At 46.7% G+C, this 15,404-nt stretch overlaps 1 protein-coding gene across 1 annotated transcript in view; it reads left to right on the forward strand.

Annotated features, from left to right (window-relative positions):
* Positions 1-447: 447 nt before the first annotated feature.
* LOC142585274 (protein Wnt-2-like) overlaps positions 448-15,404 on the forward strand; it is a 91,181-nt gene continuing 76,224 nt past the window's right edge. Inside the window, exon 1 of the mRNA XM_075695904.1 lies at positions 448-1,570. Coding sequence (XP_075552019.1) covers positions 1,479-1,570 — 92 coding nt within the window. The 5' untranslated portion in view covers positions 448-1,478. The remainder of the gene's footprint in view (positions 1,571-15,404) is intronic.

Genomic DNA, 15,404 nt, shown 5'->3' on the forward strand with positions numbered 1-15,404 from the left:
GTTTTCAAAAACACTCAGTGGCAAGCAAGCTATCGTTTTGCATATTTAATCATCCCGTGCTGTTTACAGCTAGAATCCCCAACTGCTTCAGCTTTCGTCTTCTTACTTCACACAGCTGCTCGACGCGCAGGTTGCGCGTTGCGCAAGGAGGTGCAACTACCGTGCAAAGCAGGGAAGTTCTGCGGAGAAGCCAGCCGTCCGCTCGTCGAGCCTGTAGCGTTTTCCGCCCCATCCCAAGGGCTCCTGCGCGTCGGGGGCGAGAGGGTGTCGGCTACGGACCAATGGGACGTCCCGCACGCTAGCGGCGTCGTTCACGACTGGTCCGCGCACCGAGGAAAGGGAACTTCGTGTATGGAAGGCGAAGCAAGCTAAGAAGCGAAAGGAGGTGATGGTGGAGGGGGGGAAGCACACATTCAATCGAGGCAAGGGATAAAACGCGCGCACACACACACACCACTCTCGTATTTTCTTTCCTTTTTTTCTCTCTTTTTTCCCCCCTCTTCTTTCTACGTTCTTACCTCTTTGCCGCTTGTGAGAGGCCACCGGTGAGGGGATTACACCAGCCAGCCACCTGAGCGAGTCGCGCACAGCGTGGCGACAGCGCAATGCGTTCCCGCGCGCTGCTCGTCGCCGCAGCCAAACGGATGAGGATGTGCAGTGCTTAAAACCGCGTGGGACGCAGATACCGCTTGCCGTTCTGCGACACGTGTGCTGTTTGTGCGGATCGTGCATCGTGTGCCGCTCGTGCGATGGAGCTTCGTCGCTACATTCGTTCTCTCTTTTTAAAACCCTGAGTGCGCAAGAAGTGTACGCGTCGTCCTGGTGAGTTTGGCCGGACAACCTCCTTGAGCTGATTCGTGGCCCCGTTTAACGTGCGCGAGCGGCGCCGTATAGCTCAATCTTCGGTGCTGTTCCTGCTGCTGCTGCTGCTGAGTTCATTTTCACGTTAAAGGAGGGCCTCATCGGATACAGGAACCGATGTTATCAGTTTCTTGCGAGAATTGGTCCGACGGATATGGGAAGACAACACCCCTTGCGGAAGCGTTTCGTTTGCTTGTGACTCGGTTCACAAAACTGTCGCGATAACGGCAGAGAGTACGCTGTTTCTTGTCCTCGCATCTCGAGTGTACCCAGTGCGTTCGAAAAGCACCCGTTGTCCCGTAAAAGGGAAACCGGAAGTAGCGCTCCGTTACCGGCCTTGCGTAGCGGCTACAGTATCGTCGCCTCCGCCCACGAAGTAAGGAAAAAAAGAAAAAAAAGAAAAGGGAGAGCGCCAGGAAGACGACTATACTGCCCACGTCTCGGTGACTCAGCGAGTGCTGCAGTGTGGCGTCGTCGTAGCACTGCGATGAGACGCGGGCATTCGGGCCTTCTTCGGGCGGTGAAGTGACATGCCTGTCTCGAGTGTCGATGGACGGCTCTAGGTTCAGGCTGTTCGAGCCTGGGCCATGCCGCCGCCATCAACGTAGGTCAGGGACATGGTCAGAAGACTCGCTGGAGCCCACGGCACGCAGTGGACTCGTCACGCCAAGATCACGTTCATCCTCTTGGCTCTTCTCGATAACGCACGGTGAGAAACATTCGTTTTTTCTTTTTTTCTTTTTTCGCAGTTCTTTTATGGCTACATACGTATGTGTATCACTTCCCTTACAGTGCCGTTATAATATCGGTAGACCTTACCTCATGAAACCCGTGAAACGACGCGGAATCTAGGATCATGAATCAGTTAACGAGAGTGCGAAACAGCTTTGCACTGGAAACAGACCTACTTGATGGACATGTTTGTTGGACATCTTGAAGCTAGTTGGTTCGAGTTATCAATTAGCACCTCTGGGAACATAAGTATAACGTAGCATGCGCCGTATCAAGACATCATTAGTCTTGAAATGCAGGGATTGTGGATGAATGAAAATGTTCGAAACGACGACGAGTTGCCGAAGAACACCACTGAAAATTTAGAAGCTGAAGATTCGAATAATGAACCGAAATCCTCCGTTGGCATAAGTAACTTGTCCGCGTGCTCTAACAGGCGATGACAGCCAGGGATGCCGATATACGTTTTATTGCGTGTGTTGCTGCTTCAATTGAGCAAGGAAGTTTTACTGAAGTCAACAAAACCAGCGATACGACATACGAAAGGCTAACCAATTGCCAAGCATTCTCGCGTTCACCGCCAATCACGAAGCATTCTGCTATATAGTTGCACTGGAGCAGTACTGCGCATTCAGGCCTTGAGTGGTTGACTGCAGTCAGCCAATCAGGCTCGAACATCCGGAATGCAGTGTGATTCTAGTCTGATGCACCATGTTGCTCTGTTTCGTTATAGAGAAGTGGCAAGAAATTACTCGGCGCTCAGGCAAATATAAATGCAAAGAACCGCTTGACAGCTGTTGCATGCTAATACTATAAGTTACAAGAGGCGAGGTACCGAGTCATTGAAGAACGAATGAAACCTCAAGTTGACAACAGAAAACTTGTGATGTGTATCTCCTTACAAACACCGAACAAGACATTCTGAAGCGATGAACACAAGGGAATCGCTTATCCCATAGATTTTTTTGCGGGTATTACCCTGAACTTCTTCCTTACGATACACATCTGGAAGAACTGATACTCTGGGCTCATTTTCTTTTCTGAAAAGGAAAAGAAAGAAAATCAGCAAGACAGAAGAACGTCGGAATAGGCGGTGGCAACAAATTCTAAAGGCACCTAAGAAAAAAAAATTTAGTAGCTGTTCAAACCTGACTCGCTTTTTTTTTTCCTCCCTTACAATAGCCATGCAGAAAGCGTGTGAAAGCAAAAGGCAGAGCCGACAGACACGCTTTCAGCGCGAGCCTCCCGCAACCCGGTCAAGCCATCGTGCTTTAGCGGGCTGTTATTTATGGTTATTGCCCGCGACCGCGTCTCTAGGTCACGTCATCACCCGATACACAGATCCAATAAACGCCACAGACGCACACGCTTGCGTTGCCACGCGTAACAACCTGTTCTCTGCCATATCAAACAAACGGTCTCTCTCTCTCTCTTTTCTTTCTTTCTTACCGCTTCCGCGCCCGCCTTTTATTATTGGGGGCAGCCACTATGCACTCCCTTAGCAGCAGGGCATGGGCGACTTCAACAAAACTTGGTGGTCTATATTTGGTCGGCTGAAAGGATAGTAAGTTTTTGTATAATTTCGCTGCAACATTCCTATGACACCGAATAATGAAAGAACAGACAGAGAAAAAAGTATGGATGTGGCTTGTGTCGTCAGCTGTCACGTGGACTTAAACCAAAGGCTAGCCAACTTTGGAACTTGTTAGAGGAAAAAACGGCACCGAAGTCTAGCAATCAAATGTAGTTTTTTGTCAAAGGTTCATACGCATATGTTCGGCTCGTGTACTGCGGCCACTGTGGAAGTTTCGTTGCCCTGAAGCTGCAGAGATTCACAGGGACAAAGCTTCTTGCTCTCTGCAACTTCGTAACGTCATACGTACTGTGGAGCACTGCAGGTGAGGGCAGGTGGTGGGTAGCGGTGGAGTTGCAACAGGCGGGTTTAGCCTGCATGGCGTGCTTGGCCGGCAATTCTTACACCTCAGCACCTCTCACGCTGTTAGTATGTATGTCTCACCAAATGGATATTTCAGCAAACGGTCATCTACTCGGAAGAAGGCAATCAAGAGGCCAAGAAATCTTCGTGATCCCTCCAGGCTCTTTAGGATTGAACTGAATCATTATGAAATGAAAGCTCACGTGGATGCACTGGCCCCTGCTATGTAGACTTTGAAGCACCGTCTTGCCTTCCACGTCAAACTGCAGCAATAACCAGACGAAGTGTTTCCATTTCACCGTCTCACCATATAAGGCAAAAAGCGGAGATCGTCCCGCCTGATCTAACAAGTCTTGTGGCTCCAGTAATGCTTTCGGTACCTTTTGAAAAAGGTTGTATTTGCTAGAGGTATCCTGCATAGCTGCGGGAGTACACTCACTCACGTTACATGTTATTGAAAAAGTCTGCTGAGGAGGTGGTTTATTAGTGGAGCACATATTCATCCTCCTTGACATATCAAGTGACCTAATGCTTCGTGACCACGTCCATGGTTCCTCAGTGTTAAAACAAGGTTTAACTCTGCCTGACTGCCATATCCGCGTTACTTGGCGAAATGATTTAGTGCAATTAAAACATGCTGCAAAAGCGAACGTAATGCTGTAACGTAAAACAACTGGAATGGAAGAATGCAGGAAAGCTGCACGAGATGTTTTACTACGCAGAATAGCAATTTCTTACGAGGAAACCGAGCTTGAGCGTAATCCCGTTCATGTACAGCTGTTGTGTAGCGCTCAGTGAATGAGCATCACACTATAAAGTCAACCCACCGCGGTAGCCTTAGCGGCTATGGTATGCACGAGGTCGCGGGATCGAATCCCGGCCCCGGCGGCCACATTTCGACGGGGGCGAAATGTAAAAATGCCTGTGTCTCGTGGAATGGGCGCAAATTAAAGAAGCCCAGATGGTCAAAATTATTCCGGAGTTCCCCACTACGGTGTTCCTCGTAATCATATCGTGGTTTAGGCACGTAAAACCCAAGAATATAATTTAAAATCAACTATAGAATCAGTCAAATGTTGTCGTCGTGTTGTTACCACCGACATGCCATTGTCGACATTATGACGCAGTAGCCGTTGGCATGCCATCGTCATCATGACATCGTAGTCATTACCAGGCCATTGTCCTAGTGTCACCATCTTCATTATTTTCGTTGTCATCGAGCACTCATTGTGCTAGTATTGTCACGCCACGGTCTTCGTCTCCCACCTTCATTCTGGTGTAAATGTGCATGTGCACTGCACCGGTGCAGTGCACGGACATGTTTCTTCGCTTGCGTTCGGATAAAACGAACGAAAAATGATTGCGCATAGTTAACCGCTTCATGATGGTGAAAACATGCTTACTGATAGGGAAGGGGGGGGGGAAAGAGTGAGGGTCCCTATGTTTTTGCCCCGGGGCTCATATGACGTCTTCGGAATGACTTACAGAAACGCGTCTAAGCCTGTACCTTGCGTTCTTTAATTTTGCACTCTATATGCAAGGGCTAACTGCCTCTTAAAAGCTCCACTTCTGCACATTAGGTGCATTCACTTTCCTAGTAGTGATTAACGATAGACCACCGCCATCACGGAACGGCACGCAGTATACCTACTAGATAGATGATTTTATCTGCCCGGTTCTGCGAAGGCAAGTGCCGAACCAATGGGTTGTCGCGATTAAAGACCAAGAAGCGACTCGTCGTCCCGACATTATAACTGTCCCATTACATGACCATTGAATTTCGTAATAGCTTCGCCGAGGTCACGGTCTAATTTAATCACGTTTATTTTTTTTTCCTTTCCACCGCGCGCGACTATAATCGCCCTTGCTTGATTACCGCCAGGATTTCAGCGATCGTCGTTTAGTCGCGACAGGAGGGCGCGCGTATACGCACCGGTATTCATTACCGCGATCAAGCCTCGGATACCGTGCTGTTTTTAACGTGCCTTCGCGTTCGTTTCTCACCTATGGGTGGTCACGTTTGTGCGAGCGACCTTCTTCCCAGAGCTTCGATGGCGACTCAAGAATTTATGGTTGCTTCTCTCTTTTTTTTTTGTTCGTTTATTTTTTTCGAATGTGCTTGCGTGATGTGGCGGCGAACGAGTCTGAGCCCGTATATGCTACAGCTACAGTTTACGTTAACCGGTTAGTGCCGTTTAGGCTTCGCTTGAAACTTGCCTTCCAGGCTTGATGTCTTGCATGTGGCTACGCTATAGCTCGGGCTGCCGGTGGCTGCGCATGGTATTTTAGGTGACGAGTCAAGTACAAGACGAGTAATATCTTGTTTTCTTTATACTAGGCTTTGCTTTACTAGCCCATTGGCGATTATACTGCACGCCACGAACTGTGCGCCGGCCTTGCATGCCTGACGGGTGTCTTCGGTCGTTTGATACTCTTTTGCAAAAACAAGGAAAACACTTGGAGAATGCGATGACGCTGATGCATGTTTCGCTCTTACTTATCATCCTAGAAATAATCTGCGTTTTTTATTTCTCTTCTATCTCGAAAAACAAAATGTAGTAAAAGCTAGTACCCTTTTTCATTAATCAAAGTTTTAGCCGGTCTAATTTTGCGCCTGAAGGTAGTTGCTATATTGAGCAACGTCGTCTTTACAACCCCTATATCCCCCACGCCTGTGCAGGGTAGCAAACCGGAAACTCGCTTCTGGTTAACCTCCCCGCCTTTCCTCTCTCTTGAAGAACGTCTCGCAAATCGCTACTGCGAGTCGACACCACGAAATGGGGATCTCGATTGAAACGTCGATATCAACACTTCGTGCGCAGCCACTTCATTTCAGTTAGAGTGAACATTAATGGTAAGAAAGGCACGTTGTCGAACACTTAGCTATAGTTAGCTGCAATTAAGGGGGAGGAGGAGGAAATGAAGAGAGAAGGCAGGGATGTTAACAAGAAATGCGCCTGGTTGAAATGAAGGTTGTACAGGTCTACGCCCCTACATCCAGTCATGATGACTAGGAAGTCGAAAGCTTCTATGAAGACGTGGAATTGGCGATGGGTAGAGTGAAAACAAAATACACTATACTAATGGGTGACTTTAATGCCAAGGTAGGCAAGAAGCAGGCTGGAGACAGGGCAGTGGGGGAATATGGCATAGGCACTAGGAATTGCAGGGGAGAGTTACTAGTAGAGTTTGCGGAACAGAATAATATGCGGATAATGAATACCTTCTTCCGCAAGCGGGTTAGTCGAAAGTGGACGTGGAGGAGCCCGAACGGCGATACTAGAAATGACATAGACTTCATACTCTGCGCTAACCCTGGCATCATACAAGATGTGGACGGGCTCGGCAAGGTGTACTGCAGTGACCACAGAATGGTAAGAACTCGAACTAGCCTAGACCTTAGGAGGGAACGGAAGAAACTGGTACATAAGAAGCCGATAAATGAGTTAGCGGTAAGAGGGAAAATAGAGGAATTTCAGATCAAGCTACAGAACAGGTATTCGGCTTTAACTCAGGAAGAGGACCTTAGTGTTGAAGCAATGAACGACAATCTTGTGGGCATCATTAAGAAGTGTGCAATGGAAGTCGGTGGTAACTCCGTTAGGCAGGATACCAGTAAAATATCGCAGGAGACGAAAAATCTGATCAAGAAACGCCAATGTATGAAAGCCTCTAACCCTACAGCTACCCTACAGAACTTTCGAAGTTAATCAACAAGCGTAAGACAGCTGACATAAGGAAGTATAGTATGGATAGAATTGAACATGCCCTCAGGAACGGAGGAAGCCTAAAAGCAGGGAAGAAGAAACTAGGAATTCGCAAGAATCAGATTTATGCGTTAAGAGCCAAAGCCGGCAATATCATTACTAACATGGATGAGATAGTTCAAGTGGCTAAGGAGTTCTAGAGATTTATACAGTACCAGTGGCACCCACGACGATAACGGAAGAGAGAATAGTCTAGAGGAATTCGAAATCCCACAGGTAACGCCGGAAGAAGTAAAGAAAGCCGTGGGAGATATGCAAAGGGGGAAGGTAGCTGGGGAGGATCAGGTAACAGCAGATTTGTTGAAGGATGGTGGCCAGATTGTTCTAGAGAAACTGGCCACCTTGTATACGCAATGCCTCATGACCTCGAGCGTACCGGAATCTTGGAAGAACGCTAACATAATCCTAATCCATAAGAAAGGGGACGCCAAAGACTTGAAAAATTATAGACCGATAAGCTTACTGTCAGTTGCCTACAAACTATTTACTAAGGTAATCGCAAATAGAACACCTTAGACTTCTGTCAAGCAAAGGACCAGGCAGGATTCCGTAAAGGCTACTCAACAATAGACCATATTCACACTATCAATCAGGTGATAGAGAAATGTGCGGAATATAACCAACCCTTATATATAGCTTTCATTGATTACGAGAAAGCGTTTGATTCTGTCGAAACCTCAGCAGTCATGGAGGCATTACGGAACCAGGGTGTAGACGAGCCGTATGTAAAATACTGAAAGATATCTATAGCGGCTCCACAGCCACCGTAGTCATCCATAAAGAAAGCAAAAAATTCCCAATAAAGAAATGCGTCAGGCAGGGAGATACGATCTCTCCAATGCTATTTACAGCGTGTTTACAGGAGGTATTCAGAGACCTGGATTGGGAAGAATTGGGCATAAAAGTTAATGGAGAATACCTTAGTAACTTGCAATTCGCTGATGATATTGCCTTGCTTAGTAACTCAGGGGACCAATTACAATGCATGCTCACTGACCTGGAGAGGCAAAGCAGAAGAGTGAGTCTAAAAATTAATCTGCAGAAAACTAAAGTAATCTTTAACAGTCCCGGAAGAGAACAGCAGTTTACGATAGGTAGCGAGGCACTGGACGTGGTAAGGGAATACATCTACTTAGGGCAGGTAGTGAGCACGGATCCGTATCATGAGACTGAAATAACCAGAAGAATAAGAATGGGCTGGGGTGCGTTTGGCAGGCATTCTCAAATCATGAACAGCAGGTTGCCACTATCCCTCAAAAGGAAAGTGTATAACAGCTGTGTGTTACCAGTACTCACATATGGGGCAGAAACCTGGAGGCTTACGAAAAGGGTTCTGCTGAAATTGAGGACGACGCAACGAGCTATGGAAAGAAGAATGATGGGTGCAACGTTAAGGGATAAGAAAAGAGCAGATTGGGTGAGGGAACAAACGCGAGTTAATGACATCTTAGTTGAAATCAAGAAAAAGAAATGGGCATGGGCAGGACATGTAATGAGGAGGGAAGATAACCGATGGTCATTAAGGGTTACGGACTGGATTCCAAGGGAAGGGAAGCGTAGCAGGGGGCGGCAGAAAGTTAGGCGGGCGGATGAGATTAAGAAGTTTGCAGGGACGACATGGCCACAATTAGTACATGACCGGGGTTGTTGGAGAAGTATGGGAGAGACCTTTGCACTTCAGTGGGCGTAACCAGGCTGATGATGATGATGATGGCTACCCTACTCTGAGGGACGGGAGAGAGGGAATAGAAAGATAAGATAGAGGGAGAGAGGGAGGGAGGGAGGGTAGGGAAGTTGCGGTGTGCTCGCGCATGCTCGCGGAGGGCCCGAGCGAGTCGAAGACGTTCACATAGGCCAGTCGCCCTCACGAAAGACAAAAGTGCCTTTATAGCTTTGTCAACTGTACTAAATGAATGATGGACAAATAAAGAAGCAAACAGCGTGAGGTGCAGCTCATGCCTACCGCAAGTCAGAGCCCCGAGCTCATGCACGAGAAACAGTTCGTGCACAGATGTATAGCTGCAACGGGGCAACGAATGATTTTTCAACCTTTTCAATCAGTCGCGTAGCCGCCGTCTGTACACTGCGTCGCATCCATGCGTACCATCCTTAACTTGCCGATCAGTTAGTTAGTTAGCAAAGCGCACCGATTGATTGTTACCGTAATTAATTGTCGTTATCGTGGTTAGGATGACATTGCGGGTTCCCTTCTCGCCTAGAAATTTGAAATTTCAGCAAGCGTAAGATTAGTGACATTGCGCGCTTATGGCATCATTAATTTACTGACTTCACTGCGGTGTGCTGCAATAGGTCTGATTGCCAATCTGCGTAGAAAAACGTTACGTTCAGTTCGTGACATGGCTATATTCAAGTGATCGAGGGCTTTAGCTTAGACGTCTCCGTTAACTAAACCGCGTAAAAATGATGAATGCCCCTCGTTGCTAACGATAAGTTGCACGAAAAAAAAAAAAACACCAACATATAACGCATAAATCGAGACTTACCCTACCTTCTCTACGGAGTAGAAACACTTTCTAAAGGAAACCAGTATTCAAACCGAGTTTTGTTGGTGCAGCAAAGATTGCAGGTAGGTAATAAGAGAAAGAGAACTAATTATTTATGTCGGTAAGATACATTTACATGCGCTTCTGTAGCATGGAAGCTGGTATCGTTGAAGAAACTCTCTGTCCTGCTTTTTTATACAAATGTTTATGTGGAGAGGTTGATGTAAGGAACACCTCGGCTACTCTAGCCCTCTATGTTATGCAGCAAAATACAATGAAATAAAGTATAATACTTATATAAATAACCCAATAAACTTTAAAGTGAAATACAAAAATATAGCGACATCACAACGGAAAGCTCACAGAGCGTCTACCCATACCGTTACCCATGCCGTTATACAATTGGGTCGCTTATATATATATATATATATATATATATATATATATATATAATATGCATTGTTGCGAAAGGTTCATGCAATATATGAATGTTAGGCGCGAACACTCGCTTCCGCACAAGTTCCGTCCACAGGACAAAGCATAAACGCGTTACTTCAAGTATACCGAGCAGCACTATACTTATGGAAAACGCTTTTCGAACTGTGTCGACTAATCAAGACATTTAAAAATATGTTTGCCTTTTGCTGCAGTTGACTTGCTGACCCCAGTCCAAGTAAGTTTCGCATTCTAAAGGGGCGCTTGTCCAAACTTCTTAGTTTTTTTTTTTTTTCACTAAACTGCTTCATTCCCCAGCGTATTTTGAGCACTCAAGAAGGACGCGGTAAACGTTCTCAATTTCACGAGCAACCCAGCACTAGGGAGAAGTAGAGTTGGGTATTCTGTACAGAAAGCAAAACCGTAGGTGCCGCTTCCGATCGAAGCCTGTGAGTTGATGTATCTGTGTTTCTGGGGAGATTGCTGCCATGCTGAATTCTTTTACAGCGAAGCTGCTAAGGGCTAGTTCCCCCAGGATCGTGTCCGTGTGTAGACACAAAATCCCGAAGATAGTGCAACGCCGGGCCGACCCGAGGCGGATGTGAAGCAGGCGTTAAGCACTCCCCATATACGTGGCCCGTTCCCTAAGATAGCGCAATAGCGGACCGACCCACGGCAGAGGTGCAGTTCGCCATTAAGGGGTCTACATACACAGCTTCGCCGGTCAACCTACTTCACAGAGTGGAAGGGCACTGTGTGTGTGTGTGTCTGTGTGAAGGGTTCAATTTCATATCACAATGAGTATCACTTTCAAAACCGTTTCTTCTGGAGCAGCACTTACCAACAGCTGAATCATTACCTCTCGCGAATGCTAACGGTATCTAAAGAATAAGTAACATATTTTCGATCAACCAACCGCGACAACCGCATTTTCTCATGGCCAATAATTTCTGTGACATTGTGCGTTTATGGTCTGACCTATTTACTGACCCGGCTCATTGAGGTGTGCTGCAATAGGTCTGATTGCTTATCTGCGTAGAAAAGGCTACTTTCGGTTCATGACGTGCTTATATTCAAGTTATCGAGGGCTCTAGCTTAGGCGTCTCTGTTAACTAAACTGCGTTAAAATGATGAATGCCCCTCGTTGGTAATGATAAGTTGCACGGACAAAAAATTACATACAACGCGTAAATCGAGACTAACCCGACCTGCTCTACCGACTATCGACACTGTCTAAAAGAAAGCAGTATTCAAACCCATTGGGGATGATTTTAACACAAACTAACGTTATCGGTAGGCGTTGCTTATAGCTGCATGGCCTCAGAAGAGTGGCCCAGCTAAAACCACGAGTTAAAGCTATACAACCGCCCCGAGATATATTCCAGATTCTTAGCGTTTTACGGCGCAGTATAGAATGCGTATGAAGTACCCGCCAAACGGTCTATACTTTTTTGACGTATCGCAGCGTCGGGCAGGCAGCCGTGATGCGCACCGCTCTGCATTAAAGACAAGTTCTTTTTTTTCTTCATATTTCTACGTATAGTATAAGAAATGACCCGCTTCTGCGCTTATCCGGTAATTAGGGAACGTCTTTCACAACCGCACAGCGCAGTTTGCTTGTCAAGAGAGATGTCGATACACAGACATTAAAAACGCCCATCGCTCAAAGTCACGCCCTTTTGTCGGCTTCGCTAACTAAAACGCGCGTCGCTTCGTCGCAGGCGTGTACCGTACACTGTGATGCAATTTTGTTTCTTGCGTGTGTGTGTGTTTGTGTGTTTGTGTGTGCACGTATCCCGCACGTCCTCACTCTAATACAGCAGCGGCTAGACGTCTGTACCATTCCGCGAAGACTTTCCCACGGGCGCGCTTATACACAGGGCCTGTGATTATCACTGATGACGTACCTATACGAAACGCTGTCCGCGCGGATGGGGGGAGGGGAGGGGGGGGGAGTGGTCGCCAATTAGCTCCGTGATGCGGCGCCACTCGCGGAAAATGGGGAAGTAAGGCGGAATAGATGGCCCCGAAAAAAAGTACGGCAACCTACAAAAAATATAGAAACAAAAGAGAGGTATACGGCGACTCACTTTTTCGCGGGTTCGGAAGCAGCGCGCGCACGGAGAGCGTGCACGCTTGGCGGCCGTAATTGTTAGCCGCTCCTCGCGGGGCAATCAATGAAGCGCCTTTTAATAGCCTGTCATTAGGGCCGGCCTTCCAGTGGCACGCACCACTGCATGCGGACGTCTCCTCGAACACCACGCGAGGGCTACTCGTCGAGGCGGTATAGCCGAGGTATAGCCGCGAGATGCTATACGAGACGAAGGAACCGGAGCGAACGACTTCATTTCGAAACGTGCACAATCGTTGGGACGGAGGAAAAATGGTCGACGACATATATACACGCGAAGTGCCACGACCGTATTCTTCCCCTTTTCGTTCGTTCGTATCAGAAAAAACGTCCGAGCGGAGATTCGCAAATATCTCGCAAAGTTGAAAAAGGTTATAACTGCGTGCCCAATTTGTAGCCACCTGCCGGATCTCTTAGGGAGCATTAGCGCTGCGTAATAACGCGGTGACGATGTCAAAGTGAGCCGCCGTAACATGCCGGCAGCTGCCTGACCGTCCACTTGAACAGCATTTACTGTATACATGCACTAAATTGTCGAATCGTGCCACTCAGCAAAAAAAAAAAAAAAAAGAAACGCCACCCAGAACGTCGGAGCTATTTGTATAATGTCTTAGAGTAGCGTAATTATATAATAACCGCGTAAAAGGCCCCATTTCTTAACCGACATGTCGTAAAGCTGCACTTGACCGTAGATCGTCGACATTGTTAGAGCCTGTTGCTAGAGCACGGTGGGACCTTGGCGAAAAGTAGGCAAAGTCCAACCCTAGGGACATTGAATAGGAGCACTGAATCCGTTTATACTGATATTAAAAGCTATATTTTTGTTAATTTTCCCGGAAGAAATTGCTTAATATAAAAGAGAAAACTTATGCCAAACTTTCATTCCATGCCTTTCGCGCCGATGCTATATAGAGTCGCTGCGCCATTGTGATGTCACTAATTTCGAAGTATTTTCTCGTATTTGTGTCGCGTCAGAGTAAAGTGTTCTCGAAAATTGCCAAGTTCACTCTTTTTGTTCCTTTAGAATACAATGTAGTCCAGTTTTATACTTGGAAAACTATTACTAGACACCGAGCGGACATCGTCGAAATGTAGCGGTGTGGCAATAGTAATGTTTGGAGACGGAATCGAATCGAATCGGACCAGAAGTGAATGGAATCGAATATCGACTACTTTTCAAATAGTTTCCGAATAACTAGAAGTAATTTTCACGATTGATGTAATGACGGTATTTGCATCCTTCTAGTATTCGTGAGCTTAGCAACTTTCTGGGATTACATGGCGCATTATCAAGCGTCGTTTATCAAAAATGCAGTTTGTTCGCATATACACGGGACCTCTCGGAGGGTGCGAATGATTCCTGTGACGTAGCATGTTGCACTTACGTAACCTTCTGCGCTACGTAAATTCTAAACATTTTATGCGTATGTTAATTATACTCCGCTGAGATGAAAAGTATCGTACTTCTTTTACTCCACTTTCATAGGTTTGATTGCGCACAGTTGACATTTTCATGTATTCGAAAACTGTATACGAAAAAAAATTTGTTTCGCATTTACGAATAGAGACTCTTCGATTCGAAGACTGAATCGAATAGGACACTATTCGATACATCGTTCGGAGGTTTCGAATATTCGCACACTTCTATAACGAAATCCGTGGCGTCACGGCAAGATGTGGCGGGAACTTCGAGGTGGCGTTGCTACCTAATTTTCATCATAACTCCTTTCTGGCTTACCAGAACGCCTCTTACCATAGTAGTGTCTTTTTTTAGTATTGTAGGAGGATAATTTACAGAAACAGCTAACCTTAATTTATTGTCTTCGGTGTGTGTTGGTAAGTAGACGACAAAACCTTCAGTATAAATGGCGTGTATATATGGACAAAATGCAGTTCCAGCATGTTGTTGTCAGACGCAACTTCACTGTATCTTACTGCCACTTACACTAAGCTACAGCAGCTATCCGCCGATAAAGCGTCTCGCACAACACATCAAGAAGAGCACAGCGTTACAATTTCGCTTTCGAGGACAAACGCAGCAAGGCAGCTTCGACACCTAGCACGCAGTCTCTAACTGACCGAGTGGAACTCGCCGAACTTACGACTTACACGACTGCATCGATTAAACCCCTCCCTGCAACTCCGACCTCCACTCGGACTTCCTCGACTTGAAGCTACGCTTCTCTGTCGCCCTTGGTTAGGAGTTGCCTTCACAAAGGCATACTCTGCATTAATTGGAGCAACTGACAGTGCAGCATGCGAGGTCTGCGGTACCGAAGAAAATATCGACCACCTGCTGTGCCACTGTCCACGATACGCCCCAGAAAGACAAGAACTTGCCAAAGCTTTCCAAAAACTGGACAATGGGCTGCTTTATGTGCACATGCTGCTGGAACACCGCCCCCGTCGCCCATAAAGCGGTGAAGGCGCTTTTGTGCTTCTCAAGACGACGGGCTTATGCGACCATCTGTGGCTCTTGGTGCAATTTCTGTAAGACCACACGCGTCAGCGAACTCATCGCAATCTTCTTTCTTTCCCTCCTCTCTCTCCCTGTGATCTTTGTTTTTCCCCTTTCTCATTCCCCCGGTGTAGGGTAGATAACCGGACGTTATTCTCATTAACCTCCCTGCCTTCTGCTTTTCTCTTTTCCTACAGCCGCTATGTTTCGGTGTGACGCGTGCACACGGTCAAACTATAGTAAGTGTACTAGGCCATGCTATAAGTGTAACTGCAGTGCTTTCACTTTTTTTTTTCTTTGTAAGGAAAGCGAGGGTTTGGCAGATGTTGCAGCTAGAACAGAACTCGGTCGGGAAAGACAGCACGAAGCACAGACTCGAAGTGTTGCCACTTACTTTATTTTGTGCATGGTATAACGTGGACAACTTAAAAAAGTCTCTGACCGCGCACTAGCCAACGTCTATGATTTAGTTCGTTATGGCCTGCGTCTTCGTTTGACATGGTAAAATGGTGAGACTGGTCTGCTGGCCTTTCGTCTATCTGACCTGTTTACCCCTGCCGAATTACGCCGCACTTCACGA

Source organism: Dermacentor variabilis, chromosome 6 (assembly GCF_050947875.1).
Source record: "Dermacentor variabilis isolate Ectoservices chromosome 6, ASM5094787v1, whole genome shotgun sequence".
In the NCBI taxonomy this organism is placed as follows: domain Eukaryota; kingdom Metazoa; phylum Arthropoda; class Arachnida; order Ixodida; family Ixodidae; genus Dermacentor; species Dermacentor variabilis.